Raw genomic sequence first — 27,870 nt, 5'->3', positions numbered from 1 at the left:
CTACCGATCATAATCCATGACAGAGATAAGCAGACTGACTTGATCCATGTTCTCCGGGGGAATGTCAAAGATTATTGCTTCGTTGTAAGTGGGATTAAGTGTGTTTTTCTTGATGGTGGTTTTCTTCTTTTTCAGCCTTCGCCCATCACAGAGCAAAGACACTTTGACATAGGGATCTGGAGAGAGGAAGAGAAAGGAAAAGACCTGTTTATGGAGGTGTATTTTGTTACCATCACAGTGTAGAACAGCAGCAGCCGAGGATGGACTGGGAGCTCCCAAGGGCCAGAAGGTCCTCAAATGGACCTTTAGAAAAAGAGATGTCTACACCCCAACTGAATCCACCATTCCTCATGCTGATGTGAGTGCTGACATGAGGTTCAGGCACTGCAGAACCAGCACTGCATTGTTATTACAGGAAGGCTGAGCTGGCTTCACTTGGAGTTTCAATTCTCAGACATTTCATAAGGCATCAAGTTCAAAATGAGCAGAAACATTTTCTGCAGAGGTCTGTGTTGTTACTGCCTTTTTGTGCAATGAAATCCGAATACTCTGATGTTGTTCTCTGGAAAAGAAACTGGGTTTTATGATGAAAACCAGAGTTTGTGCACGCTGAATTTTGCAAGTCAGCTCTTTGGAACTGCAAGCACATCAGTCTTCAGCGACTGTGAGCCTCACATTTGAGTACTGACCAGAGTACAGAGGAATGCACATTCCACTGGGATGGATCCAGGTGGCCCATTCCTCATCTTGGGATAAAGTGGCTGATTCTGGCTCTACTGGGATGGATCCAGGTGGCCCATTCCTAATCTTGGGATGAAGTGGCTGATTCTGGCTCTGGGGGATGCCTGATGGAAAACTCCCTACTCACACTGAACTGCTGGGGTCAGTACCTGCAACAGGTCTGAAGTGTCCAACCCAAGAGATGGATCAGAGCTCTGGCCCTGCAAACCCTTCAGTGGAGTGGGAAACTTCTGGCAGTGTCCATGAATTGTATATTCCTGTATATAGCCACCTCCCCTGGGAATGGGTTTAAAATATAATTCTACTTTTTAAATCTTGATCACACTTTAAAACATGGACAAAGCTTTGCCAGGTGGTTCTGTGATGGTACAGCTTTGGCATTGAGGGACATATGTCCACTATACATTGAAGATAGTGTGAAGGAGGAGGAAGAATCAAAGAATCATAGAATTTAGGGGTTGGAATGGACCTTACAGATCATCCAGCCCCAACCCCTGCCCTGGCTCCTCACTAGATCAGGTTGCTCAAGGCTCATCCAGCCTGGCCTTGAACACCACCAGGGTTGAGGCAGCCACCACATCCCTGGGCAACCTGTGCCAGTGTCTCACCACCCTCAAAGGGAAAAACTTTTTTCTCACATCCAACCTAGATTTTCCCTCCTTTAGTCTGAACCCATTACCCCTTGTCCTGTCACTGCAGTTTCTAACACAGAGTCCCTCTCCAGCTCCTTGTAAACCCTTCAGACAGAAGATGTGGATGCAACAAGATCCTCCTCAGCCATTGAGCACCCACCTGAGTAACCAGTGATGTCCATAGCCTTGAGATTCCTGCATTTAATGACTGTTAAGGTGAGGCGACCTGCAGTTGGCAAATAACAAAGGGAAAACATGATCTCGCCCAGGTCCACGCTTTCCTTCAACAAAACAGAGAACAGATGATGTTGGACACGTGCAAAAAACAGCCAGGCTCCCTCCTCCCTCCCCCACAATGTTATCTCCATTCTGCCACTTGAACTGAAGGACACTGAGTGCTTCCAGTGTACCCCAACATTGCTTGGCTGACAATGAATATAGGGATCAGGAAAAGTATGTTACAGCTTCACATCATAGCTAAGGACAATCTTCCACTGCCTCTGTGGGGTATGTTCTTCCTATGACAACCTCACAGCTAATGCACTTCTGCTCCACTGCTCCCACAGAAGGGATGAGATATCTCACACCAAATCAATGCCAGTCAGGAAATTATACTCATCTCAAGTTTTGTTTGAATGCACAGTATAGATCTCATAGGGCCAAATGTGCAGCAGTAACACCTGTTTACTCTAGTGGAGGAACCTGATACAAACACAATGAGAGGAAAGGTGAGACCCTGACTCACAGTGGTGCTGTGTTCTCTGGTTGTGTACTGCAACCAACCCCATGAGAAACTTTCTAGCACAGCCAGTGCCACCAGTTCACAGCATTACAGTGGTTTGGGTTGGAAGAGACTTCCCAGACAACCTGGATCCAACCCCTTGCCAGGGATGAAGTCAGTCGTAGAGGTTTATGGACTTTGACAGTGTCCAACCTTTCAGCAGAAAATGAAGATGTCTTTGAGTAACACAGAGGTTTTCTCTGAAGTTGAGCATGAGTTTCTGGATAGTTTCTAACTGGGGGGTCATAGCTTTAATCCAGAAGACAACCACGAAGGGCCCAGTTTAGTGGCAACTGAGCTTCAAGTTTGTGACAAGTTTACTGCTGTTTGGACCACCAACCCCTCTGAGATACCTCCAAGGTGCCAACACAGTGTGGGGCTGTCTGTGTGTGTGACTAAATGGTGAATTAACCAGCAGATGGCACTCAGAAACGTTTGGTAGCTTTGGATTACACAGAGGACAACACAATTTAATCTTTCAGTGCCCAATCAAATAACTTTTACACATCAATCTTAGCACTTCTTGCCCATGCAGCTTTATTGACTACACCTCCTGAAAACTCTTTCCATCATTGCCTTGCCCATGGGAATTCAGGACAAAATAGACAAACCAAATGTCTTGTTCAATCTAGAAAGCAAAAAGTCAGCAGAAAGATTTCCAAACACCTTCTAAAAATGGGTTTAAAAAAATGCCTTATTTTCTACATACAGATCCCACATCTGTAGAGCAACCAACCAGTTTATTTTCAGAAACAGTGTGTTTGATTCCTTTCAATGTGATATAATGATCTGCTGAAAAGAAATTGTAGCTATTAGTAGGAGAGTGATGGAACTAGAAAGACAAGTAAATGCACTTAAAGTTTTGCTAACGGTTGGGGGAATAGATCTTGTTGATTGATGAGATTTTTTGCCAAATTAATTCCTGCTCATTCTCAGGTAAGGCAAAGATTAAATCCTTATTCCACTTAGATGTGCAGAATACTAATGAATATTACATACAATTTTGATTTTGGGCTGGGTCTGCACTTTCATGTGTTCTTTGTTCCTAGTTGGTTTGGGATGGATGAGATCAGGAGCCTTGGGCACCAATGTCAGGAGAGAGCAGCCCTATGTGAGACAGTGAGAACACCCTCTGGACACCAACTCATCATCTAACCCTCTCCTTGCACTGAGAGGATCTGTTCAGGGGATAAAATGAACATAAATTGTTCTTTGACCTCACTCTATCAGGTCAAGAGATTTTTTCTCCGCAACCATAAATACAAGAGTGCAAAACATGTCCAGTGGGTACATTATTTTCTTGCAGATTATAGACATTGGGATATTTCCAAAATTTATATCACTACCTTTTAGGAAATAATGGCAGCTCTGAATCAATAACCTCTGCAGACTTGAAACCAAAAATGTTTCACTAATTCACAAGCTGTACAGTCATTAATTAAGTAGTTGAGTGCTGGCTATTTGACTAGCCTAGATCATTGCTTAAGTGTGTTCCTATCCTCTTAGCCACACAGTTGAGCTAATGCATTATTAGTCACCCAGAGCTTTCTTTGGGTTTTATGAAAACTGTATTTACCCTTCTCAATTTTGATTAAACAGAAACGTCCTTGGGTGTGCTACAGCTGGCTGAGATGTACCAATATCAGCCTATTCCTAAAGAATGGCACAGAGGGAATGAGGGGATGGAGCCAAATGCAGTGCTTGAGTTTCTGTGGGAGCTCTGCAAGGCTGTTCCACAATGTGCCTTGGGCATGATGCTCCTCTCACACATCCTTGGGAGACACCCTTCTGTTGGTGTATCTCCACCCATTTTTGCAGGGTTCAATCAGTTTCTTTACCTAGGAAAACATCCACTACTTTTTACAGAACCAATGGGTAGAATCCTCCAAAAGGCAGCAGCACATCTGATGCACCTTGTTCCTCTCCCAGCAGCCCTTTGGCAGGTGAAGGGATGTGCCTGGTGCCTGCCTCCCTCTTTGCCAGCATTTTTCCTTTCATTACCATCCATCAATCATAATAGAACTTGGCTATTTGCAGACTGAAAGCCAAGAGCTGTGAGCTCCCTGCTAACTAACACTGTTGGCTTTCCTCCTGGTTGATCCTCTGCCTCCCTCCCACCTCACTTCCAGGCAAGATGCTCAAAAGGCAACACAGCAGCAGCTCCCAGCACTGCTGTGGGGTGCCTGGCAGGCATCACATCCATCTCTGTGTCCTTAGACTGGCAGGGCAGAAGCTCTCTGTGCCCTACCAGGACAGGTTTAGCCTCAGAGATGCCTTCCAGGGCTGACACACTGTGTCCTGAGCACAGAGTCCTCGCTGGGACACAGAGCTGTGCATGTGTTGGCCTTCACAGCTCTGTTAGAAAGTTCTGAGCACACTACAATGAAAGAACAAGCACTGAGAGCAGTGCCCAATGGCTTTGACTGGTGGAGGAGACAGTACTGAGAAAAAAACCTGCCAAGTGACAAAGCAAATGTTTTCTGATACTGCTGACCACGACGCAATAAATATTTAAGTTTGACAGTTCCCTCCCCAGCACAGAAAGGAGGAGAGCAAAGGCATGAGATGAGCTATGAAGGGAAACACAGAAGAGATTTTTGTAAGCCATGGGGTCCTGCCAATCACCAGGAAAGAAGTGACAGGGCCCACGCTTTCAGCCACAGGGGTGAGGATGCCTCATATTTCAGTCTCAGAAATAACAACGTGAAATGACAGAGACAACAACTGACTTGGTGTCCAACTGCAGAGCAGCTCAATTGTTCGTTTGCCCTCAGAACCAGCCAGGTCCTCCTGGGAGGGCAGTGGAGGAGCAGACAGCTATTATGGAGAGGTTAATGTCATTGCACTCCGCGATCAATGTGAGGAGGTGGTTTCTCCTGCCAGCTCCCTGCGACATGGAAGGGGCTGATCTGACACTTGGCTTCTCTTTCAGACAGAAGAGAACTACTAAAAGAGAACTACTAAAACAGAACTATACTAAAACACCCACACCCAGCTCTGGAAGAGTTGCCAGCAGCACATCCTCTGAGTACAGCAATACTCAGTGCCTCTGATGGGTTGGTACTGGCCCTCCAGAGCTATTTCTTACTGTTATCATGTGCACATGGCATCAACAGTGCTGCAGGTGCCCAGGGCTAAAGGGACCATCTAGAAGGAGGCAATAAATCAGCTGGTAGTCATGCAGGACTTATGCCTTTAGGCAATCCAGCCAGAAGAGAAGCCCAACCCATCCTGCCCTGGAGCTGCTCAGCACACAGAACCACATCATGGCACAGCACTGCAAACACTGCCAGGGCAGGGATGACCCTCCCCAGCCAACACTCAACTCACCGTTGTGGCATACTGAATGTCCTTCCAGATAGAAGTCTCCCGGGAAAGATCTGAGTCCTCAAACAGGTTCTCCAAGATAACTTCACCGATCATGTCGTGCCTGGAGAACCTGTCGAAGTCGAAGACGCTCAGGTGGAGCTTCCTACTCGCCAGCTCCTCATGGGGCACAGGGAAGTGGAAGGACTCATCAAAGGTGGGATTCAGAGTCTTCCTGTGGACTCGTGTCTGGAACTTGCGCTTGCGGTCGGGCAGGAGGTAGATCTTCACGTAGGGATCTGAGCTGCCGCAGAAGTCTTTGGCTGGCAAGTCAAAAGCCCTGAGAATCCGGACAGTCAGCGTCTCGTTTTCGTAGTCGTACTTAAGAGTGAAGTTAATTTTCCCACAGGTTTTTTCTGCCTCTTTTTTGAGGTCCTCGTTGTCGACGGTTTTCTGTTTATAGAGTTCAGGTTTAATGCGGCCGATGCTGGTCGGCTGCTCGGCCACGGCCGGAGAGTCCATGCCATAGTCCATGCTGGACACGTGCATCTGCCGAGGAAGGTGCCTCTTGAAGGAGATGTGCCTGCAGGAGGGAAGCACAACAGCTGAGTGGTTTGCCAAGGACATATCTCTGCTATTTTTGAGTCCTGGACTACTAAGCTTGGAAAGCAGGAGAGCACAGGAATGAGTGCAATAAGGTGCTCCTGACCTCTGCCACGTATCTCATGTGTATAACCACATGTCATAGAATCATAGAATCATAGAATCAACCTGGTTGGAAGAGACCTCAGAGATCATCGAGTCCAACCCTACTGTGGTCACTAGCCCATGGCACTAAGTGCCACATCCAGTCTCAGCTTGAAAACCTCCAGGGATGGTGAATCCACCACCTCCCTGGGCAGCACATTCCAATGCCTGAGCACTCTCTCCAGAAAAAATCTCTTCCTAATCTCCAACCTAACCCTCCCCTGGCAGAGCTTGAGTCTGTGCCCTCTTGTCCTGCTGCTGGTTGCCTGGGAGAAGAGACCAACCCCCCCCTGACTCCAACCTCCTCTCAGGGAGTTGCAGAGGGTGAGAAGGTCTCCCCTGAGCCTCCTCTTCTCCAGGCTGAACCCCCCCAGCTCCCTCAGCCTCTCCTCATGGCACTTGTGCTCCAGTCCCTTCACCAGCCTCGTTGCTCTTCTATCTTATGGAAGTGAAGACTGAGGGGATCACCTCCAAACACCTTGAAGGAACTGGTCAGGCAAGTTGCCTAATTTCCAAAGTATTTGCAGCAAGTAGTATTTTTTTTGCCTGTTATACAAGTCACAGCCCACAGCTGAACAGATGAGCCTCAGCAACTCCTGAACCAAACCATAGACAACCTAGTGTGAAGACTTTTCCCACCATCAGTCCTTACACTTCCAAGATACTGGCACTAAGTTCTCTGAGGCAAAAAAACACTGTTTTGTTGGGGTTTTTTTTTGGTGAGAGAATCAGCTCAGAAAGTGAGGTTTTATCCAAAGAACATAAAATGGTTTGGGTAGGAAGGAACAGTAAAGCTCATCTCATTCCACCCTCTGCCATGGGCAGGGACACCTTCTACTAGCCCAGGTTGCTCCAAGCCCTGTCCTGCTTGGCTTTGCTGGGTTTTGCTGCTTCTAGACCTTTCCAACAGACTCATCAGAAACTGATAGATAATGGTTGACAGGGAGGAAGGCACAGCCTCATCAGGAAGAATCTCTTGCCTTGAGCTCCCCTTCAGCACAAGGGAAGCTATATGTAAGCAAAGCTTTATCTAAGCAAAGCATAAAAGCTTTCTGTGGACTCACAGCATTATTTCAGATTGTCTGCTGTTTACAAGAGCAGTTTATGGAGTTATTTAACCAAACTAAGAACTTGAACAGCCAGTGCATTAGCTTTAGGCAATATGTGGTGCTCAGAGACCTTAGTCTCCTTGGCAGGTTCCTCAGAGGCATTTTGGCCAGGGTTAGGCTGGGCTGGAAATCAGAGAAACCTGCCAAGGAGAAAGTGGGTTTGAAACCTGCCCACGTACAGCCAAGTCCCACTTTGTTTGTCCTAATTCAGACAGACTGAGGTGGGTTTTTTTTTCCTCCTCTGTTGGAAAGGTGTAATAAAACCAGAATGAGAGTGTGCGTGCAGAGAGGGAATCAGCTGTCGAAAAAGCAGCACGGATAAACAAAAGAGTGAGTGCTACAATTGCAGGTGGCACCAGGTGGATTTAACTCCAGCTTCTTCAAACAGAAGGCTGAGATTGCTGCCTCACTAAGTCTGCAAAACTGCAGCCAATTTTCTGAGCAATGTCTGTTTTCACAGTCTCACTCCCGTGCACATCACGGCACGGCCAGAGAAGCAAACACAAGTGCTGGGGCAGAGCCAGGACCCTGTGATCACCCCTTCCTGTCCCCGTTTCACCGCCTTCTGTGTCGAGGAAGGCTGCTGCTGTATTTCACAGAATCACAGACTTACAGGCTGCTTTGGCTTGGAAGGGACCTTAGAGATAGAACCATAGAATCATAGAATCAACCTGGTTGGAACAGACCTCCAAGATCATCGAGTCCAACCATACTGTGGTCACTAGACCATGGCACTAACTGCTACATCCAGTCTCAGCTTGAAAACCTCCAGGGATGGTGAATCCACCACCTCCCTGGGCAGCACATTCCAATGCCTGAGCACTCTCTCCCTAAAAATCTCTTCCTAATCTCCAAGCTAACCCTCCCCTGGCAGAGCTTGAGTCTGTGCCCTCTTGTCCTGCTGCTGGTTGGCTGGGAGAAGAGACAAACCCCCACCTGACTGCAACCTCCTGTCAGGGAGTTGCAGAGGGTGAGAAGGTCTCCCCTGAGCCTCCTCTTCTCCAGGCTAAACAATCCCAGTCCAGTCCCACCCCACTGCCATGAGCAGGAACACCTCCCACCAGCCTGGGTTGCTCCAAGCCCCATCCAACCTGGCCATGAACACTTCCATGAAGCAGCCACAGCTTCTTTGGGCAACCTGTGCCAGTGCCTCACCACCCTCCAAGGAGTAAAGAGCTCCTTCCAACATCTATTCTAAATCTCTGCTCAGCATTCATGCCAAGAAGGTGTCCCAAGTTTCATACAGCCTTACCCTGACTCCCTGAGGTTGGTGCTGCTGTCTGTGTCCCTGGGTGAGACCGAGTCAGGCACTGAGCACAGCACTGGATGCAGCTGGTTCTGAGCTTGTGCAGTGAGCAACATGTCAATTCTGCTGAGCTAATTGTTTCTGCTAGGAGCCACAACAGCAAGGGAGAGCCAAAAGGTCTAATTCTGTCTGACAGCGTACATCATTGATACTTCAGCCTGCCTCTCATGGTGGAACAAAATTAAAGTGGCCAAAGCACACAGATGACTTGACACAATGAGGTCAAGTCACAGTAATAGGGCTTGAATCCCTGATTTTTTAAAAGGGCCCACGGTAAGCCAGCCTTAACACATTAATTGGTTAATGGCCAATCATTTGGACAGTAATCCAGCATGTAGGTGCTTTCTTTAGCCTCCCTGATGGTATCTGAACCTCTAGCTCCATTCTACAGTCCTCCCACCTGGCCAGCTGCTCACAGCAAAGTGTCCCTGCTGAGCACCCCAGCCCTGCCAAGTAGAATCATAGAATCATCTGAGCTGGAAGGGAGCCACAGGGATCATTTAGTCCAACTCCTGGCCCTAAAATCCCAGCATGTGTTGGCCAAACTCTCTGGCAGGCTTGGGGCTGTGACCACTGCCCTGGGAATCACTTTTCCTGTGCCACGTGCTCTAGAATGACCCTGCTTGAGCAGGGAGGTGGGACCAGATGACCCACTGTGATCCCTTCCAACCTGACTCATTGTGAGAGCTTAACTGTGATCCCTTCCAACCTGACTGATTGTGAGAGCCTGTTCCAGTGCCCAAACACTCTCTGGGGAAAGAATATTTTCCTAATATCCAGCCTAAATCTCCCCTGGGACAGCTCCATGCTCTTCCCTCAGGTCCTGTCACTGGTCACCAGATCAGAGATTGGTGCTGGCTCTCCACTGTCCCTCATGAGAAGCTGCAGACTCTGGTGAGGTCTGATCTGTTTCTTCTCCTCTAGGCTGAGTACTGTGTCCCTGCCAAGCAGCCCAAGTCTCACCTGGTGGAAGACGCTGGTTCCGTCGTCTGCCTCTGGATCCGCGTGCGCCGCATGATGTGATCCTTCATGGACATCTGGACCTCTGCAGGGATATCTGGGGATGTGTGACTGATCTTCACTGCTGCCTCCAGGAAGCTTATGGCCCCTGTGTCCTTGAGCTTGTCTGCCATGTTCTCCTTGTTGCAGCCTGCTCCTCTCTGCAGGATTGCCAGGTTAGAAGAAATGGATTTGTTCCTCCAGGGAACCCAGCACAGCTTCCAAAAGAGGAACAGAAACACTGCCACCAGGGCCAGTCCACACACAATAACTATCACTGCAAGGAGACTGACAGAGAGCTCTGCAGGGAGAGAAGGCAACAGCAAGAGGGAGCGAGGGGAAAAGAGAAAAGAAAAGAAAAGAAAGATGGTGAAAAAACCATAAGAAAAGGGAAAACATGGTCCAATCTCACTTATATCACAACTAGTGGAGAGGTCTTAGCAGGTTCTTCAAGCAAGAGTCAAACCCAAGTGAACGTGTCTCGGGAGAAATGTGTGTCTCCATATGGCCATGATGCTTAAACTGGCTATAAAATATCATCCTTGGTTTGTTTTGTGTCATCAGCAAACTGCTCAGGCTGAAATCAAGAAGAATTATACCATTGCATGATAGAAACAAGCTCCAGTGCTGTACAAGCAGAAAGTGCCTCTTTGCTCCATGCCACAGCTGTTCAAGCACTATACTGAGAAAATCCATCTACCACAATCCTGGAAGGAGATTGTTGTACTATCAACTCCCACATCTTGTCCAGATGTGCCCATAGGGAATAAGAAGTAAATACCAACACCCAAAAAAAAAATTAAAATAATCACAAGCTGCTGATGCAGAGAAGCCAAACATAGAAGGAGCCTGTACAGAAAGTACTATACAGTCCTCCTTGTTCTGAATAGCACAGAAGTTGTGTGTGTGCTCTCACTCTCTGAGTCACTTTTACCTCATGTGCTGTGTATTTCAGCATTTCAGTCTTTTTCTGGAGAGGAAAAAGCTTCCATATGTATGGCTGAAGGATCAGGAAAGCAAGAAGATATATATATATATATGTGTGTGTATATATATATAAATACATACATGATCTAGGCTGTGAAATGATTCACAGCACTTCAAAAAGAGAAACCATTGGTTATTTTTACTTCCTTCTCAGCCAAATGAAAATTCTGAGGGTTCAGGATCACAAGGAGTACCATGATGGAGCTTTTGCTCTGGAGGTGAGGCTGCAGTGCCAGAAATCTGGGCAATTCCTTTGCAGATTGCTCTGAGTTCACAGACAATTCTCTATTTGTAGTGATCAGCAAAACCTTAAACAACCTGAAAGTAAGGCAGGGCAGAAAGACAGGCAGAATCAAACACTCCAAAAGTTTATACAGCACAACCATTACCTCTGACTTGCCTTATTTATGCCTATTCTTGGATCATAAATGTTTTGCATCAGCACTTTTCACTCTCTTCCTGAGCCCTGAGGAATGGGGCTGGTGCCTCTGCCCTGCTGAGCCAGAACTTCCCTCTGTGCTGCATCACAGCTGCTATAAATGTGATTCCTGACATGTGATTTACCTTAAATAAGAGCCATAAAACACCTTCTGTTCCCTTTGGTTGTATAGTCTAGTCTTGTACAGCCTTGATAAAGCATTTAATCATAGAATGATTTGGGTTGGAAGAGACTTTGAAGATCATCTAGTTCCACCCTTCCACCATGGAATAGAACACCTTCCACTAGATCAGGTTGCTCAAAGCTCCATCCAACCTGGCCTTGATGTTTAAGGCTAAGAAAAATCTAGGAAACATGAGGCAAGTCTAATGTTTTATCTTGACTAAGTAGCTCAGTTGAAAGATCAGTGACATAAACCACCCCACAAATAAACCAAACAGCAAAGCTTCCACCCAGCACTGATGAACCATAACAGCAAAGTGTTCAGGAACATGTTAGCATCACCAGACTTTGCTCACATGTTCTCTGGGAGTCCAGCAGCTACTGCATATTTAGAATGATCCCATCAGTGCTCATAAGTGAAACCTCAGAGCAGCATCAGTCCCAAAATGTGACACCTACAGCCTAACAAGTCAGTTCTGCTGAGTGCCTGGGAAACCATCTGTTGGTTCTGATATCCCAGGGGGAATTCACTGGTTTCTCACAAAATTACTGAGCTTAGCAAATTCACCCAGAGCCCGAGGCAAAGCTGCCCTCAGGTTCTTTGACTCAGAGGGAAGGGCTGGAAGGTACAGATGGGAAGAAGAAATGTCATCCAGAGGTTTTTTTTTTGCAACTTCTCTTTCCTTTCCCAGTTTTCTCTACAGATCACACGGCACAGATTTATTTTCTGCTGTAACTCCAAGGTGGAAACACAGAACACTGCAGGGGTGAATAAACAGCTCCCATCTTATTCATTAATAAATAAGGTTGCACAGGTCAGAGGCAGAACTTCCTCAGAGGCTTGGTTAAATGTATTTTCACCAAAGCTGAGAGCTCAGAGCTACCACTTCCCTATCCTCTGAGCTGAATCTTGGAATTATGCCCAGGAAACTCAGTGTCAAATACTTTCATAAGGCAACTCAAGAACCTGGACTTTGTGCAAATACATCTGTGTTGGTACAAAGGAAATCATTACAGTGCAGAATCTCTCCCTGCTGGGAATTGCTACGTGACAGAGAAGTTTCTGCTAAGATATTCCTCCCATTCCAGGGAGCTCTATGGGCTGTGTGGCTCTGTCAGCATAGCAGGCTCATTAATGGGAACCATCAGAAACAATCAGTTACCCCATCAGAAAACCTGTTGCCAGCCTGAGAAAGATCTTGGTTCCAGTCACTTCTTGCAGAGCTGGAATTCATAATGTATCTGCCAGGATTCACAGATACTTTTATGCATGACCTCCTACTCCTTCCTGACAGCTGACATAAAGCACGAGGAGAAGAGATCAGGATTTTACAGACAGTTTTTAAGCATCTGCCTAGTTAGAATATTGGGTTGTTTGAGGATGACATTGAATTCCCCAAGACTTTTTCATGACTTATTAAACTTAAATATCAATTGGACAGAGTTGACCTTCATTGATTTAATGAGTTTCCCTTATGAATTCCAAAATACCAGTTACTTTCTAAAAAAAAAAAAAAAAAGCTAGTGTTCAAAATGTTAGGCTTTAAATGTCCTTTCACTTAAAGGAAACTGTAAAAACAAGACAATTCCTCAGCTAACAGAAATTGCCCTGGGGCTAAGGTTTACTTGGGTATTCCTGGCTCAGGTGGAGGTAAGGACAGTTCCACCACAGACAGAACAGGCCAAAAGGACATCTCAGCCCAGAGGAAGAATGAGCTCCTTGGTTGGTATTATCCAACCCTGGGCAAGGTTTGGATCCAAGAGGTCCTGAGCAGGGGGGAAAGAGGGATGTGTTTGCATCCAGCAGTGAGGAAAGACTTTGTCTAATGCAGGAACAGTTCAGCCCTGAATTTCTCACAGCAAGGGACAGAATCACATTATCACCCTGAGAATTGTCCCACCTGAGGAAAAATGTGACAAGAACTATGGTTTTATTCTGTTCTCCTCTAAAAAAAAATTAACAGTGAGCTACTTGTCACTTGGTTATCTGGTAAGTGGTGTGGTAGAAGTGCAGAGCAGTTCCATTCAACCTCACCCTGCTCCTAGCAAACTCAGTGCTGGTCCCTCATCCTCACCCAGTTCCCCTGGGAGACACAGGAGAAAATCTCATGTTGGAAAATGAGGTTTAGTACAACTTGTAATTGAAAAGATAAAGCTTCAAAGAAGGAGGTGGCAAACACAAATTAACATGGCTATTTTCCAATCTCTCTTCCCCCTGGGAACAAGCTCAGCTTCCCAAAGGAACCCTCAGCTGGAAACTGCTCCTGGCTACAGAACAGCAGTGCCAAAGCTCTGACTAACGAGGAGGGAGGGGAGAACGAGCAGCACAAAAGATACAGACATGGGCATCTACCTGCATGAGCTGAAACGTTCAGGATAAGTCACTGAGCTGTTATTGATGCATTTATTATATAACACTTGTTGCCAAAACACCACGGAGAAGACCTGAAGCTCTCAGCAAGCAACAGCGATGCCCAGTTCACAAAGGATCAGCATCACTCACAATCGATCTAATTTCTCCTTTGACTTGACTCTCTGATTTGTGGGTTTTATTGGTTTGATAACACCTAAACCCTTTGCTATGGAATCATACCACAAAGCTCACAGAAATGGCTCAAAACTGTAAAATTTCCAAGAAGGTCACTACCTTCTACAGCCTTTGAACCAAAGACAAACAACCCAGGGCAGGACAAAGAGACAGTGAAGCTTTAAACCTGTGAAGCTTAAAGCAAAGTGAGAAAGAGGAGATCATTCCTTGCTTAGCCCAGCCCTCCCCACTCCAGTACCTCCAGTGCACTCAAAAGCAGCTCATCACTACCACAACCCATTTTCTTCCTTCTTGGATGGCAACTAATTAAGAGAACATGGTGGAACTACCTTTCAGCTTGATGTCCCTGATGACTTCATCATACCCAAACTGAGTTACCAAAGGGGATAATTACCAAAGTCCAAACAGAAAGTGATTAATAATATGACAAAGTCATGATTACAGCAGTCTATTAACTGCAAGACAATAGTGGTCTAATTGTGGCAACATTGACTTTTACTGCTGTGAAGTCGCTCGCACTATCATTAGAGAGATTCATGGATGGCTCCGAGTTTAATGTGAAGAGTTATATTTAATATCCTGAAGATGTAATTTAGCTTTCCTTCCACCCACTCCCCATAGAGAAAACAAACCACGTTTGATGGCTCTCTCAGCACTCCAGAATCCATTAGTCATTCCAGATACCTGTTGCATTCAAACTAAGTTGGAATGCCATGATGAGTGGAAGTTCCAGGGGTTGGAATCAGTGCCACGGGCACAGTGTGGTGCCAGGGGGAGGATGGAGTTGCTCAGCTGCAGTGGCCACCAGCCACCAGGACCTGTGCCACTCACCCAGCTGTGCTCTTCCCCCAGCCCATGACACCTGCAAGGGCACAAACACCTCTCTCAGGCCCTGCAGCCCCTCACCAAGGCAGTGGGGACCCTGACCCAACATTCTGCTGCTGTTGGGTACCATTGGCATTGCCACCATGGCACTCTTGGTCCCACAGCTCCATCCTCATGCACAGACCCAGACACAGCCTCCAACCTGACCCTGCCAAGAGCAAAGGGGCATCTTCCCTGAGAGATGTTCTTACTCCTAAGTTCACTGGTGGTCAGTGGAAAATCTGGGCATCAGGGACAGCTCTGCCTTGTTTTTCTCCCCACTGAGATTCCTTCAGCTGTAAAAATCAGCTCCTTGCTACACTGAGCTACAACCTGGAGCACATAACATCTTCCCACAGCAAATGCTCCTGGCAGAGCAGTTGCAGGAGATGTCAGAGCCCAGAGGCAGGGGGTGGTGGTGATGTACCTTCACCTCACTTGCACTGGTTGCGTGACTGGTTTTCCGGTGTCATACACCAACGATCGCTCAAACCACGCCAGGAGAAATTTCCATGCTTCTCTGTCCATTTTCTGCTACATTTTTCTGTTGCAGCAGTGCTTGTGAGAATATATTGTTCTATTTCTGTAGGGCTTTGTAGAGATCATGCACTCTAGTGATGGATTACTACAAGAGTTATTGCTGCAGGAGAAGACAGGCAGCTCTGGGGCTACAACAGACCACGTGAGGCACCCACCAACTGCTGAGCTCATTTTCCCTCAATTGAGAAGCATCAGCAATGTGAGTTTGATTAACTGAGGGCTGGAAATTGGGCACGAGAAGCTGTGGTGGATCTCAGAGGCCTGAGGCACGGGCAGAGGGGAGCACAGGGAGCAGCTGCAGAGATGGAAGAGAGTTCCATTAAATCCCAACCATAGACATGTTTATTTAGCAAAGCTGTTCAGCTTCAGAGGAAGGAACGGGGACTGGATGGAACAGAAACTAAATGTTAAACCCCTGCAGCAGCATCCAGCAGCACCACAGCCAAATCCAAAGCAGAGACAACAATGGCACGAGGGAAGAGCAAATCCTGAGGGACACCACGGAGGGCAACAGCAAACAGAGCTCTTTACATCAGGAACTCTGCAAAAGAAGCTGGCTGGCTTATTAATCCTGGAATGCTGTGTTGGATGAGAGGTGAGCTGCACTGCAGCAGTGTGCAGTTCTCAGCCAGCAACTCATCCCCTCTCCAAGCCTTGGGAACCGTAACAGAGCAAATAATAAGGATCAGATTGTTCCTCTCACCCCACACAGCTCCAGTGCCTCCATCAGCAAGCAGCTGTGTTTACAGAGCTCACAGCTAAGTGGGCACTGGGGTCTGCAGAGAGCATGGGAGGGAGAGGGAGGCACTGCAAGTCCACTCACTGATTGCCTCTGTTTGCTGGGCTGGTGTCCAGTGTGCCAGTCCCTGCTGCTGCCTTCATTGGCACATCTTCAGGTCCTCTCACTGCCACTCGGCTGTCAGCTGAAACTTCAGCAACTTCTTGATTTACTGGTGGTGTTCTCCAGGCAGCCAGGAGCTACAGGAATATGCCCTGAAATATTCCTGAGCTAGACAAGTCATTAGGAGCTGTCACTTCAAAGTCGAAGTGCAGTCAATTTGCTTTTCACCGGGAGCTTGGCAGAGCAGGAGGTGCTGCTCAAACACGAGCACAGGGATGTGGGTCTCAGTGAGGGGAAAATATGTCATCAAGCTCTCAGCAGATGTTAAAGGAGCAGGTCAGAAAACAATTGTGCACAGAGCAGAGCTCCTGTCACCCCCAGACTTAATCTCATGCCATGGGAGGTGGTCAGGGCTGCAGAGCCCCCAGGCAGCAGCACATCCAACCCCAGAGCACTGGGGACATCGCTCACCTGCAGGTCATGGACCTGTTTTCTTAGACCCTGCCAAAAGCTTCTGTCCAGGGAGCAATCCAAGCACCAGCAGCACATGTCAACTGTCACTTACAGCTCTACCCACACTTACACACACCCTGCTCAGACCAGCAGGAGCTCAGCTGCTTCTCAGGCTCCCTTGTTGGGGGACAGGGACTGTCATCTAGTTCAAACCTCCTGCCATGGGCAGGGACACCTTCCACTAGACCAGGGTGCTCAGGGCCCCATCCAGCCACAGTCTCCCTGGAAGAAATGTATCTCTGGAAGCTAAAAGGAGATTTATCCTGTTCCCATGCTTCCTCAGACCCTGGACATTGAGTCCTGCACTATCAGCTCCCACCAGCTTCCTCCTGCCAGCACAGGCTCTGCAGGAACCCTGGCAGAGCCTTCCCATCTCCTGAACACATCCAGCCATGAAATGGATCATGGGGATACAGGGACAGGAATACCCAAACTGGCTGTGCCAAAGTTTCAGAGAGCAAAAAACTTCTTAAAAATTAATTTGCTGCTACCACAGGGTTCCTGCCATGCAAGAGCTTATTGGAATGCAAACTATAAGCTTCAAAGGGGAGGATGAATCAGAAGCTATTTTGAGAGTAATTATATAAGACTATAAAACTCAAACCATCTCATTATTGCACGGTAAGGATGAAGACAACCTCCTTCACACGGAGACCTTGCAGGGATCCAGCGTTTCAAGTGGCTGTGATCTATGGCCCAAGTGCAAACAGCAACCTCATCACTCCCATCCAGGCAAAACTTCCTTCATTAAGCAATGTCAAGGCTTTTCTCACTGCTTAATTCTTATGGGGATGTGGTTCTGTAGCTGGGACAGCAACTAGAACACGAGACATGGATCACTTCATCCAAAGTTTTGTTCCTTTAACAGTTGTGTAATTTGGAATCACAGAATATTCTGAGTTGGAAGGGACCCACAAGGATCATCAGTCCAACTCCTGAACCTGACAGGACACCCCAACAATCCACCCTGTGCCTGAGAGTGTTGGCCAAACACTCCTGGAGCTCTGTCAGGCTTGGGGCAGTGACCACTGCCCTGGGGAGCTGTTCAGTGCCCAAACACCTCTGGGGGAAGAACCTTCTCCCAGTATCTAACCTAACCCTGTTCCAGTGCCCAAATACTCTCTGGGGAAGAACCTTTTCCTAATATCCAGCCTAACCCTCCCCTGACACAGCTCCAGCCATTCCCTGTGTCTTGTCACTGGTCACAGAGAGAAGACACTTCACTGGGAATTTTCTGCCTTGGAAAGCAACTCTTCAGCTTCTCAGTGCCAGTACTTGCAAATCCCCAAATTTTATAAAATCCAATTCAAGCTATCATTAGGCAGAAAATATTTCAACCATAAATTTGCACACAGAATAAGGTTCTATCTCAACAACCACAGCTACAGCCTCAAGGCTTTCCCATGTCATGTTGGAGCCTGAGGCACCTCATGGCTGTGAGAGGATCAGCTCCAGTGACACCCCCGAGCAGACACTTGCATTGTGCCCTGCCTGAAAGAAGGAAAGAGTTGTTTTTATTCTTTCCTACTTATCCAGTCTAGAGCTGAAGCTCCTGCTGTGTCTTGGCTCGGAGGAGACAGACAGAGGTGAGGGAGATGCCTGTGCCATGTCCTCACCCTCACTGCATCCCATGCCTGGTCCCTCAGTGGGGACTGTCACACCTTGTGGTCAGAGAGAGCTGCTTAGACAAGTGCATCAAACAGAGAAAAGACACTGCCATGCCCTTTGGTACCTGATGTTCTTCAGTTTGTAGTTTGGTACTTGTATCCCACAGGGAACAGGCAGTAAGTGCTCTCGGACACGGGGAAGGAGATGCTCTGGTCCCCAGCAGAGTTTAAAACAGCAGAGGGGAATCTGAACAGAGTAAATCAGAGGGAAACACCAAAGGGAGTTTTCAAGTGCAGAGTCCACCATGAGGTACTTTACACCCCTGTACATACACATAACAAAACAAAAAAAATCCAATGCAAAACAAAACGATGCAAATAAACACATACAAGTCTTAGAATCATTGAGGCTGGAAAAGACCTCCAAGATCATCAAGTTCAACTGAATGGAAGTGTGTAATGCAGCAAAGAAAGGGATGCAATGTAAGAGGAGAGTGGTAGCCTGGAGCTTGTGCTCTGTTCACTGAAATAAAATGGAGAAAGAGTTAATTGCCCCCTCCCCAAAAAAGGGAAAAGATGATGACTTGCTGACAAGAACAAGACATCTGCCATGGCTGCTCCAAATGGGAGAAGCTTCCACCACAGCAGGCTCTGAATGGGCCAAACACAACTAGGAAATACCATGGGATCTGTATCTCTGCTGAGCCACAATACCAAATCAAGGTATCCTATGTCTGAGCCTCCTGCTTGGATCTTGACTCTGCCTGTAGACAGTCCCTAACCATCCTCAGCTTCATCTCCCCCCAGATGGACCCAGAGACAAAAGTCTCTTCTCCCACCATCACCTTGCCCACCATGAGCTTCATCCACTGTGCTGAGACACTGAGCAGATCCCAGAGACAGGAACGAGCACCCACTAAAGTGGCTGTGCCCTAGCAGAACAGCTGGGCTGGAGGAGACTGATCAGAGGTTCCTAAAGATCAAATATGTTGGCATTCAGTGGCTATCGACCGATTTGGACTTTCCCTCCAGGCACATTTGTCACTGAAACTTCTGCTGGCATGTGCAACCCAAAGGGCAACTTTGGCCTGCCAGAAACGCAGCATTTCTGTTATCAGAAGTGACAAAAAGAGAAAAAAGCAACTTTTTCAAGCCGAAGGAAACGTTCCCTGGTGAGTTATGTCAGTTTAGGTCTTAATCAGCTGTCCTCTAGAGCATTATAAATGTGATGGTAAGAGTTGTCATTGCTTTATGCCTAACTGATGACAAGCTAATGAACTATTATAAGCCACACTGCATGCAATTATGGCACAGAGCAATGTGCTAATCCCATGGCATTTTATCACAATATGCTGTAGCAACAGCTGGAAACAACTTGGTGGTGTTGAACACACACAGTGACCTGAGCTGAGGTGAAACCCCTGACACTGAGCATCATCATCCTCCTGTGGAGTGTCCCTGCACATACAGGACCTGAGCTGAGTGCTGAGTGCCAGGGGAGCCTCACTGAGGCTGTTCAAGCTTCTACCCAGACCTGAAGCTGAGCAGAGCTGGGCAGAGAGGAAACCAATATAATCCAGATACTTCAGGGATGCAGAAATCCAGTTGCATTTCAGGATGCAAAGCAAAAGGAAACAGGCAAAGGCTGTTGCTCTGTCTCCCTTAAGAAACCAAAGACCCTGAACCTTAAAATTTCCCTTCAAAAACTTGCTCAGAGCTCTAACTGCTGTGAGATATCAGCTCCCCCACGCTCAGACTCACCGTGGCAGAGCTGCCACTCGCTGCTCCTCACTTCCTCCAGAGGTATTCAGTTTTGGGGAGAGGCTTCTCTGCAGCATTCTTTGGCTCCATTTTGGCTTAAAACTTGCACTAAAATCAGGCTGCCCTGAAAGGATCTCAGGAAAAAGCTTGACTGGGAGCAGAACTGGAGTCTCTCCATACCCCTGCAAGAGTGCTGATCCCCATCCCAGTGCCAGCAGCCTCCAGCCCTGCGTTCCAGGGTCCACAGGAGGACACAGACTGGGAACCCCAAAATGCACTACTCAGACAGTGGTGGGCAGAAGACACTAAGTGTGAGACAAGGCAGCCCAGAAAGCTTTCCTGAGTGCTCTCCTCCCAGGACACAGAGCCCCTCCAGCACAAGGGGCTCCTCAACCGTATGAAACATACTGGAGGAGTTTTATTGCCTGGACCTGCTCCCCTGGAGACCCAAAACTAGAGATGGAGGATTCATCCAGAACTCCCCTGGCTCCAGATGATACCCAGAGCCATGTCCTCAGGTTGCCAGCTGAAGCCATCTAGAGTCAGTACAAACACTTTAGCCCACATCATCCCCTTTCTCTCTATTCCTCTCAACTTGTTGTGCTGATAACACCCAACAGACAGTCAGCTCTGCCTGGCAGAGCCTCACCTATGGATCCACAGCCTGTGCAGGATGCAGCTGGAGCATCCAGGCAGGACTCACCTGTCTGGAGCTGCAGCTGGTACAGGAACCCTGCACTGAAATGCAGAGGTTTGGAAAAAAGCATTTCTTTGTTCAAGCTGTGCTAGATGAGGAGGGAACTTCCCCTCCACATGGCTCTGCTCCTGTCATTAGCTGCTGCTGCTGCTTCTTCTATTAGCTTGGAACAAAGACAGGGATCTTTAACCCTTCCAATGTGCTACGCAGCAGTGGTGTGTGCAGGCTGGGCTGGCTGATCCTACAGAAACACCAAATGGATGCTGAGATTCCCTTTTCAATGCCTGTTATTACTCCATACCCTTCAGCTCACAATCCTTTCAGCAAGAACATTTTGACCAGAGCCCAAACCTGGGCTCAGATAACTCCAGGTGTCCAGGAGATGAAGTACTGCACCTGGGAAGGATGCACTGAGGAGGTGTTCCCTGTGCTCACCTCGCTCTGTGTCTCCCAAGTGTATTCATTTCTTTGCAGCAGCTACAACCACACACAGAAAATCAGAGGAATGCAATCCCACAGGCACCGCTGGGCTAGAATTCCTGGGCAATTATTATTCCATGGAATCTAACAGTCTGGGGCTGTGTGTCTTAATGAAGGCTGGTGTGAACAGAGGGCTTGGCATTCTGCCTTCAATCTTTGCTGCACAGTTGCCTGTGATGTTGTCAAACATGAACCTGCTACAGCACAACAAACTGAACTGAACACAGAGACACCTTCGATCAGCATCTGCGGTTCCACCACATGGGAGACACCCTGCAGGATAACTTTCTTATCCCCCTAGACAGGGAAAATGTGCAGTTAATAGACAGCCCCTCCAAAAATCCCATCCCTGTCCCTCCAGGATGCCATTTTGCAAGGTACAAATAGAATTAAAGACAATACATGGTAGAGAGATTAATTGCATCTCTGCCAAACAACTGGCAGAGTAAATGATTGCTCTGTTAGTGAGTCCTCTGGATGGAAACAGTTACAGACAAGCAAACTGATTTTGCAACGTGCAGACAAGAAGGAGAAAAAAAAATATATATCATTTCATCTCTGAAAGAGAAATAGCAGATATTAAAGCTAGAAATATCTGCCTAACCGAGACAAGGTGGAAACCTGAGGTCTTGAGAAAGAAAGTGAGATTGCACCTGGGAATGTGAACAGTAAGAAGAAACAGTTAAGCAAAACAAGGAGAGCTGAAACTATAATTCAATAAAAAAAATTGTAACAGGCATGAGAGCCTGTTGTGGGTCTGCACAATGAAGGCACATGTGAGCTGATGGGGCTGTGGGTGAGCACACGGTGTGCGCAGCACATCGCGCCGCTCCGACCTGGGCACAGCAAAGATGTCAAGCAGCAAACACCTGCAAACAGCCAAAAGCCAAGAACCTTGCCAGAGTCATCCCACAAAACAGTGGGGAAGATCAGAGCCAGGCTGTGCCCTGGTTTGAACCAGCTGGAAGCACACGCTGGGTTTCAGTGAAACGTCGGGAGAATACAGAGAGCAGGAGAAAAATCAGCAGCAAAGACAGAAACTGCTGAAGCCAATTTTAAATTTTTTTTAAAAGGATAAGCAGCTCTATATGATGAAAAAAAAAAAAAAGGCAAAAAAATGAGGAAAGTAACTTCAGAAATCTGGACTTACCCAAGCAGTAGCTGCTCCTCAGCGCGGTCCCTGGTCGCTGCCCTGAGCCTGCTCGAGCATCAATTAACACCAGCAGCAATCTGACTGCCTGTTTCTATGGAGTTGGGAGATGCTGAGCCCTGACTATGCATGAGGCTACTGCAGCTGCAAGGGAACAGGCTCCCAGGTCTGCAAAAATCTCCAAACATGAGCAGCCTCCCCGTTCTGCCTCGGGAATGAATCAAGCACAGCAATTAGGTGGCTGCAAACCTGCATCTATGCAGAGAGGCACTCACAGAGCTCCTGAACACACACACACACACACACACACACACACACACACACACTCTCTCCACACAGCTCCAGAGGTGCATTTGATTTACCAGGACCATCACAGAGCATAGCCAGAGGCAGCTGGAGAGTCATAGACCCACACACACAACACATAAGCAGAGACATATGTCCATAGACAGGCAATTTAATCCATTTTTTCCTAGGCTTAGGCAGCTGGTTTCAACCTTAGATTAATACAGTTTTGCAAACCTTCCTCTGGCAGTAAAGTCTGAACCTGATACCCTTAGGATCTGAGTACAAACCTGGTTAACTTGAGCTAAAGAGCAAAGCTGCTGCACATAGCTCTGGCTGAAGCTTTGCTGGGAGAAAAGGCAAGATCCATTTTGCAAGTGCATTACTCCGTGCTAAGAAAGATCTTTGCCCCAAGGAGCTGCTCCTCACATGCCTGACCTCAGGAAACACAAGATTCAGTGATTAATATTAGCTTTGCCTGGGTGGCTTTAAGCATGTTTACTGTTCTATCGACTTAAACCACACTCCAATGGTGATTCAGAGAAGTGTGTTGTTACAGCTGGTGAGTAAACTCAAGGCATGCCCATATTTCCCAGGTAGTGGCTGGAGGCATCCTATATCCATGCATGGGAATGTCACCAGTTTTCCCATAAGTCTAATTATCAAGAGCTAACTTATTTTCTCTTTCTCCCCCCCCCCAAGAAAAATACTCCAGAAGCAATTTCTCTCTATAAAAATGATCTTTCTGCGCTAACAGTCCTGCACAAAAATTCACCCCTTTTCCTGCCTGCAGCAAGAACACTTCTGTGCTTGCTTTAACATTTTAATAGTATTTGCCAAGTGCCAGGAGGGTGTTCAGAGCTGTACAAGCTGTACTGCCTGCACCAGGGAGTTCAGACACAACAGTTCACACAAGGGGCAAAACACTAAATGTGCTCTGAATTGTTGGGGGTTAGGGCACAGGAATATGCTGGGGAACACAGACTGTCCTGAAGTCTCCTCCAGGTGCCTGTTTTCCTCAGCTGTCCTTTTCCTACCTCTCCCTTCAGCTTTCAGCTCCTGCAGCAGGAAAGCAGCAGAGCATTTTGCACGAGGGAGGGTTTGAGGAGGGGACACACCATGCTGAGATCAACAGGGACCACTGGGTATGTGGCTCTTTTTAGGCAAAACCTGCAGCCCCTCTGAGCATCACCCACAGCATCCTGGACTTATTCCACAAAGCTTTATACAGGTGGATACACTAAGGCAAAAAAAACCCAACTTAGGTTCTTCAAAGAGAGCTGCAGCACAGCAGTGCTGGAGGTAGGAATCAAACTCAAGGGGTTGCTCCTGGACCTGCTCTGATCCTGGTGTAAGGTTCTTCCTGTTCCCATGTATTGTCCTTTAAATCAGCATCACAAGGCACCAATTCTAGTCACAGAATCATGGAATCCCAGACTGGTTTGGGTTGAAGGGACCTTAAACTTGTCTCATCCCACCCCTGCCATGGGCAGGGACACATTCCACCAGCCCAGGTTGCTCCAGCCCCATCCAACCTGGCCTGGAACACTCCCAGGGATGGAGCAGCCACAGCTACTCTGAGACACCTGTGCCAGTGCTTCACCACCCTCCCAGGGAAGGATTTCTTCCCAATATCCATTCCAAACCTACTTTCTCTAGTATCACTCCACCAAGTTCATTTCAGAATGAGTCAAGCTCCCACCTTGTTTACCATCCCCTCCACACACCTCCCCAGAGCAGCTGGAAACCTCTGCCCACAGCCTGACCAGGCTCAGGGGAACTTTGGGAGTGAGTCAGCAACACAATTCAGCCCAAACTGAGCAATAACCTGACAAGTGCACAGAGCAGTTCATGGTGGTGAGAGCTGAGCAGGGCAGGACACAGTCCCAGCACCCAGGGACACAGGGATGCTGAAGCCAAGCTACTCACAGCAAGGACCATGGGTTTCACACCCCTGGACAGATTGGGCAGGAGCAGGCAGGGAGAGCTCTCTCCATTTCAGAGCTCATAGCAGGCTGTGGGGAATCACACAATCAGAGAATATCCTGAGTGGAAAGGACCCACAAGGATCATCAAAGACCAACCCTTGGCACAGGACCACTCCAAGTACCCTGTGTTCCAAAGACCCTGGAGCCTGTTGCAGCTGCATTCCCATGGGGAGAGGGACTGGTGAGGTTGGGTCATGCTCCTGCAAGGTCCTGGCAGTGTGATCTCCCCTGCTCCACAGCTTTGCACTTCAGTAGGGCTGGACCACAAGTTCTCAAATACCCAAGGTATTCTCTGCCCTTCTCTCCAGGCCAGAGAAGTGATGTGCCCATCCATGTAAAGGCCATCACCACAGTGGCAAGTGTTGTGCCCATATCTCAGGCAGTGTCACCCCATGCAGCTCATGCCTGTGCACTGGTGCCACTCACAGCAATCCCTGCACAGCAGCTGAGGCCTGGCAGGGAAGAGAGCTATGGGATGGAGGGAGCTACGGGGGAGGATTTTAGATAGGCACAACAAAAGGATGCTGCAGCTCGCTCGATCTCAGGGCCCAGAGCCAAGAGATCAGTTCTATTCCTGGCACTGCCAAGGGCCAAACTGCAGGCAAAGCTCCCCCTCACATCCCCCTGATGCATCGGGACCCAAACCTTCCCCAGCCAAACACCTGATTTTTCTGACATATTTAGCTGCTGGGTGACTTGCCAGCAGCAACATTCTGCAATCCTCTTTTGTTGGGTGTACACAGGAGAAATGCTGCAGCTCCATTTCTCTTGTTGACTTTAAGGAGGATATTCAGCTATTACATAACCCAAAGGACAGGGAGTAGAGGAGCCTTTACTTCATACACAGCAACACTTTCAACCATTCTGTCCAAAATGGTCTTAAAAAAATAATCACTGCATAAAACCTTATTCTTACATAAACTATTCAGTAACATTTTTATGTTCACAGGGTTTTTTTTTTTCTCACTGTTGGATGCAGTTCAGGAAGGCTGATGATACCAGGCTAATTTCTTTGCCACTCCATAGCATTCCCTGAGGAAACTGCTCCCCATCAATGCATGAAACAGCAGAAGGGACCAAACTGCCCCCCTGGGGCTGGGGGCAGAGCTGTGCAGGAGCAGCCTGGCTCCCAGTTTTGGCAGCATGGCAATGCTTTCTTTGTCATGAACTTCATCAGGATCCTCAACAGGCCAAGCTGATTCAGCCAGTAGCTAATAGATTCATCCAGGAGGCAACAAGCTGCCTGAGAAGTGGTGACTTCACATGATGATGACAAATAGGGCCAATTTCACTCCAGCAAACTTGGTGCTTGGTTGCCAGGGCTGTGCTATCCACCAGGAGCCAGGACTCCTCTGCCTCGGTACTGCCATGCACCCTGCCTCGTGCCATCTGCTCATCCTCACACAGTCACACTCTCTATCTGCCTGTCTTCATCAGCACAGGCTCATCACTGCCTCTGCACACAGGACTCCAGCTAGCCCAGAGCAAATCTGTTTGATATAAGACTTCAGGATCAAATGGACAAAGCACCAATGCAGGTAATTAAATAAACATCCAGACACTGGTGGGAAAGGTATTGTAGCTCTTTAACTACATTAGTTAACACTTAATGCAAACAGATTTCTCCTGTGCTGGAGCAGTTTTACAGTCAGGCATTGAGAAATATTAGTACATGTCGAGCCCAAACTGTGTCCTCAGTGCTGTCTAGACATAAAAATGGGCCCAGTCATGCAGAGCAGAGACAACAGCCACGGCTGTTCGTGCAGTCAGCCCAGGGCACTGGGGCTGACACTCAAACCACTCAGAGCACACCAACCCTTGCGATGCTAAAGGCACATGATGATGTGATTGTGACCTGAACACAAGGTCCTGACCAGGCTGCACAAACAAATGCAGATCTGTCCTATCAGGGTGGACAGAACAAGAGCAGTACAAGTATTTCTGCTGCTGAGTCAGGAAGATGTTAATTTTGGTGCCAAAGCAGTGCAGTTAGTTGTTTGCAATAGAGAAAAGAGCTGTGTGGGATGGGATGTGTAAGGATACAACCAGCTGTGGTAAGAGGCCACCAGAACAAACAGGTATAAAACAAAGTCATTTTAAGATGGGAATTAAGTTCCAGGCAGAGTGGGATATGAAAGGAAGGTGCTTGGCTGGACATGCTGGCAAAGCAGTGCTGGAAGCACCACTGCAAGCCAAGAGCTGGCAGAATCCTGGTGATGCCTGCCCCGGTGCCCTGGGTGCCAACTGCATCCAGGTATGAGATCCTGGCAGAGAGGGGCAGGAGAAAGGCAAGGAAGAGGACACAGAGAGCCTTGGGCAGGGATTGATGGGTGACTGTGCTGCACAGGGGCTCTGCACAGTGTGCTCAGGAGAGAAGGAAGTTTGGAGAACTGATACTATGAAGTCCATCTGGGTTGGCAGATTATTGCCTACTTAATCTTAAAAGAAGCCTCTATGGAAATGTTGGAATACGCAACTCACAGCAGGTTATCAACAATGCTACAAAAGCCATGGGATTTGGGGTTTTGCCCCTTGGCATGTCAGCCTGGGATTCAAGCTCTCCCTGCCAATGTCTTCAGAAGTGAGAGCAGAAGTTCTCCCTGGAGCATCCAACTTGGAGCAAAGTGTACAGAAAATTCCCCACTTTGCCACACAGAGATGCCCCTTTGCTCCAGGAGCAGTATTCCTGCTCCTGACTCATCTCTGACACACTGCTGTCCTTCCCTGGCTCTACAACCTGATGAGAAGCAACTCAGGCAGTTCTTAGGGCAAGTAAAACACCTACACATCAAGATCCCTTCATGGTGAACAAAAATCCAAGCAATCCATGGAAGTCCTTTCTTTTCTCAAACTGGGATAGCAGCAATCAGTTCCTGCCACCTCAGTGACTCTTTGCTGCTTTTTGGTTGGTTGAGTTTTGTTTTACACAGGACAGGAGTCTATGTTTTCAAAAAAGGAACTTTCACAGAAACTTTAGGTCATTAACCAGCCCAGAAGATCCTGACTGTCCCCCCCAGTCATCCATCCCATTCCACATCAACAGGTGATGGATTTGAGGCAGTTCTTGCACCCATAACTTCACCCTGGAACCAGTGTAAAGGCAACTAACCCCCCAGTAAGGGTGCTGAGACCAATGCCCAGGTGTAACCCAAGGAGCCCAAACATTGCCCTTCCCTTGCAGTCCTCCTGCCTTCCGCGAGCACCCTCCAGCAGACAGGAGCAGGGGACAGTACCTGGCTCGGAGATAATCAGGCTCTGGTCAGAAGGCAGCAGGAGGAACTCCCTGCAAGTGTCCAGGTCCAAGCCAGGCAGAGTTTTCTTCTGGCACAGCTCGGAGACGATGCGGATTGCCCTCCGACAGCGACCGTCATCCCTGGGACCGCTCAT

The 27,870-nt window shown here is 47.9% G+C and overlaps 1 protein-coding gene across 1 annotated transcript; it reads right to left on the bottom strand.

The window, feature by feature from the left end:
• LOC103799823 (synaptotagmin-6-like) lies at positions 1–27,870 on the bottom strand. The gene is made up of 5 exons (XM_009072174.1): positions 27,717–27,870; positions 9,586–9,922; positions 5,485–6,043; positions 1,534–1,654; positions 1–176 (listed from the first exon to the last, which is right to left on the bottom strand). The coding sequence occupies exons 1-5, from the start codon at positions 27,868–27,870 to the stop codon at positions 1–3; spliced, it is 1,347 nt and encodes a 448-aa protein (XP_009070422.1).

Source organism: Acanthisitta chloris, unplaced genomic scaffold (genome assembly GCF_000695815.1).
Source record: "Acanthisitta chloris isolate BGI_N310 unplaced genomic scaffold, ASM69581v1 scaffold8483, whole genome shotgun sequence".
Taxonomy (NCBI): Eukaryota; Metazoa; Chordata; class Aves; order Passeriformes; family Acanthisittidae; genus Acanthisitta; species Acanthisitta chloris.
The sequence above is the reverse complement of the archived record's forward strand: the minus strand, read 5'-3'. Positions and strand labels throughout refer to the sequence as shown.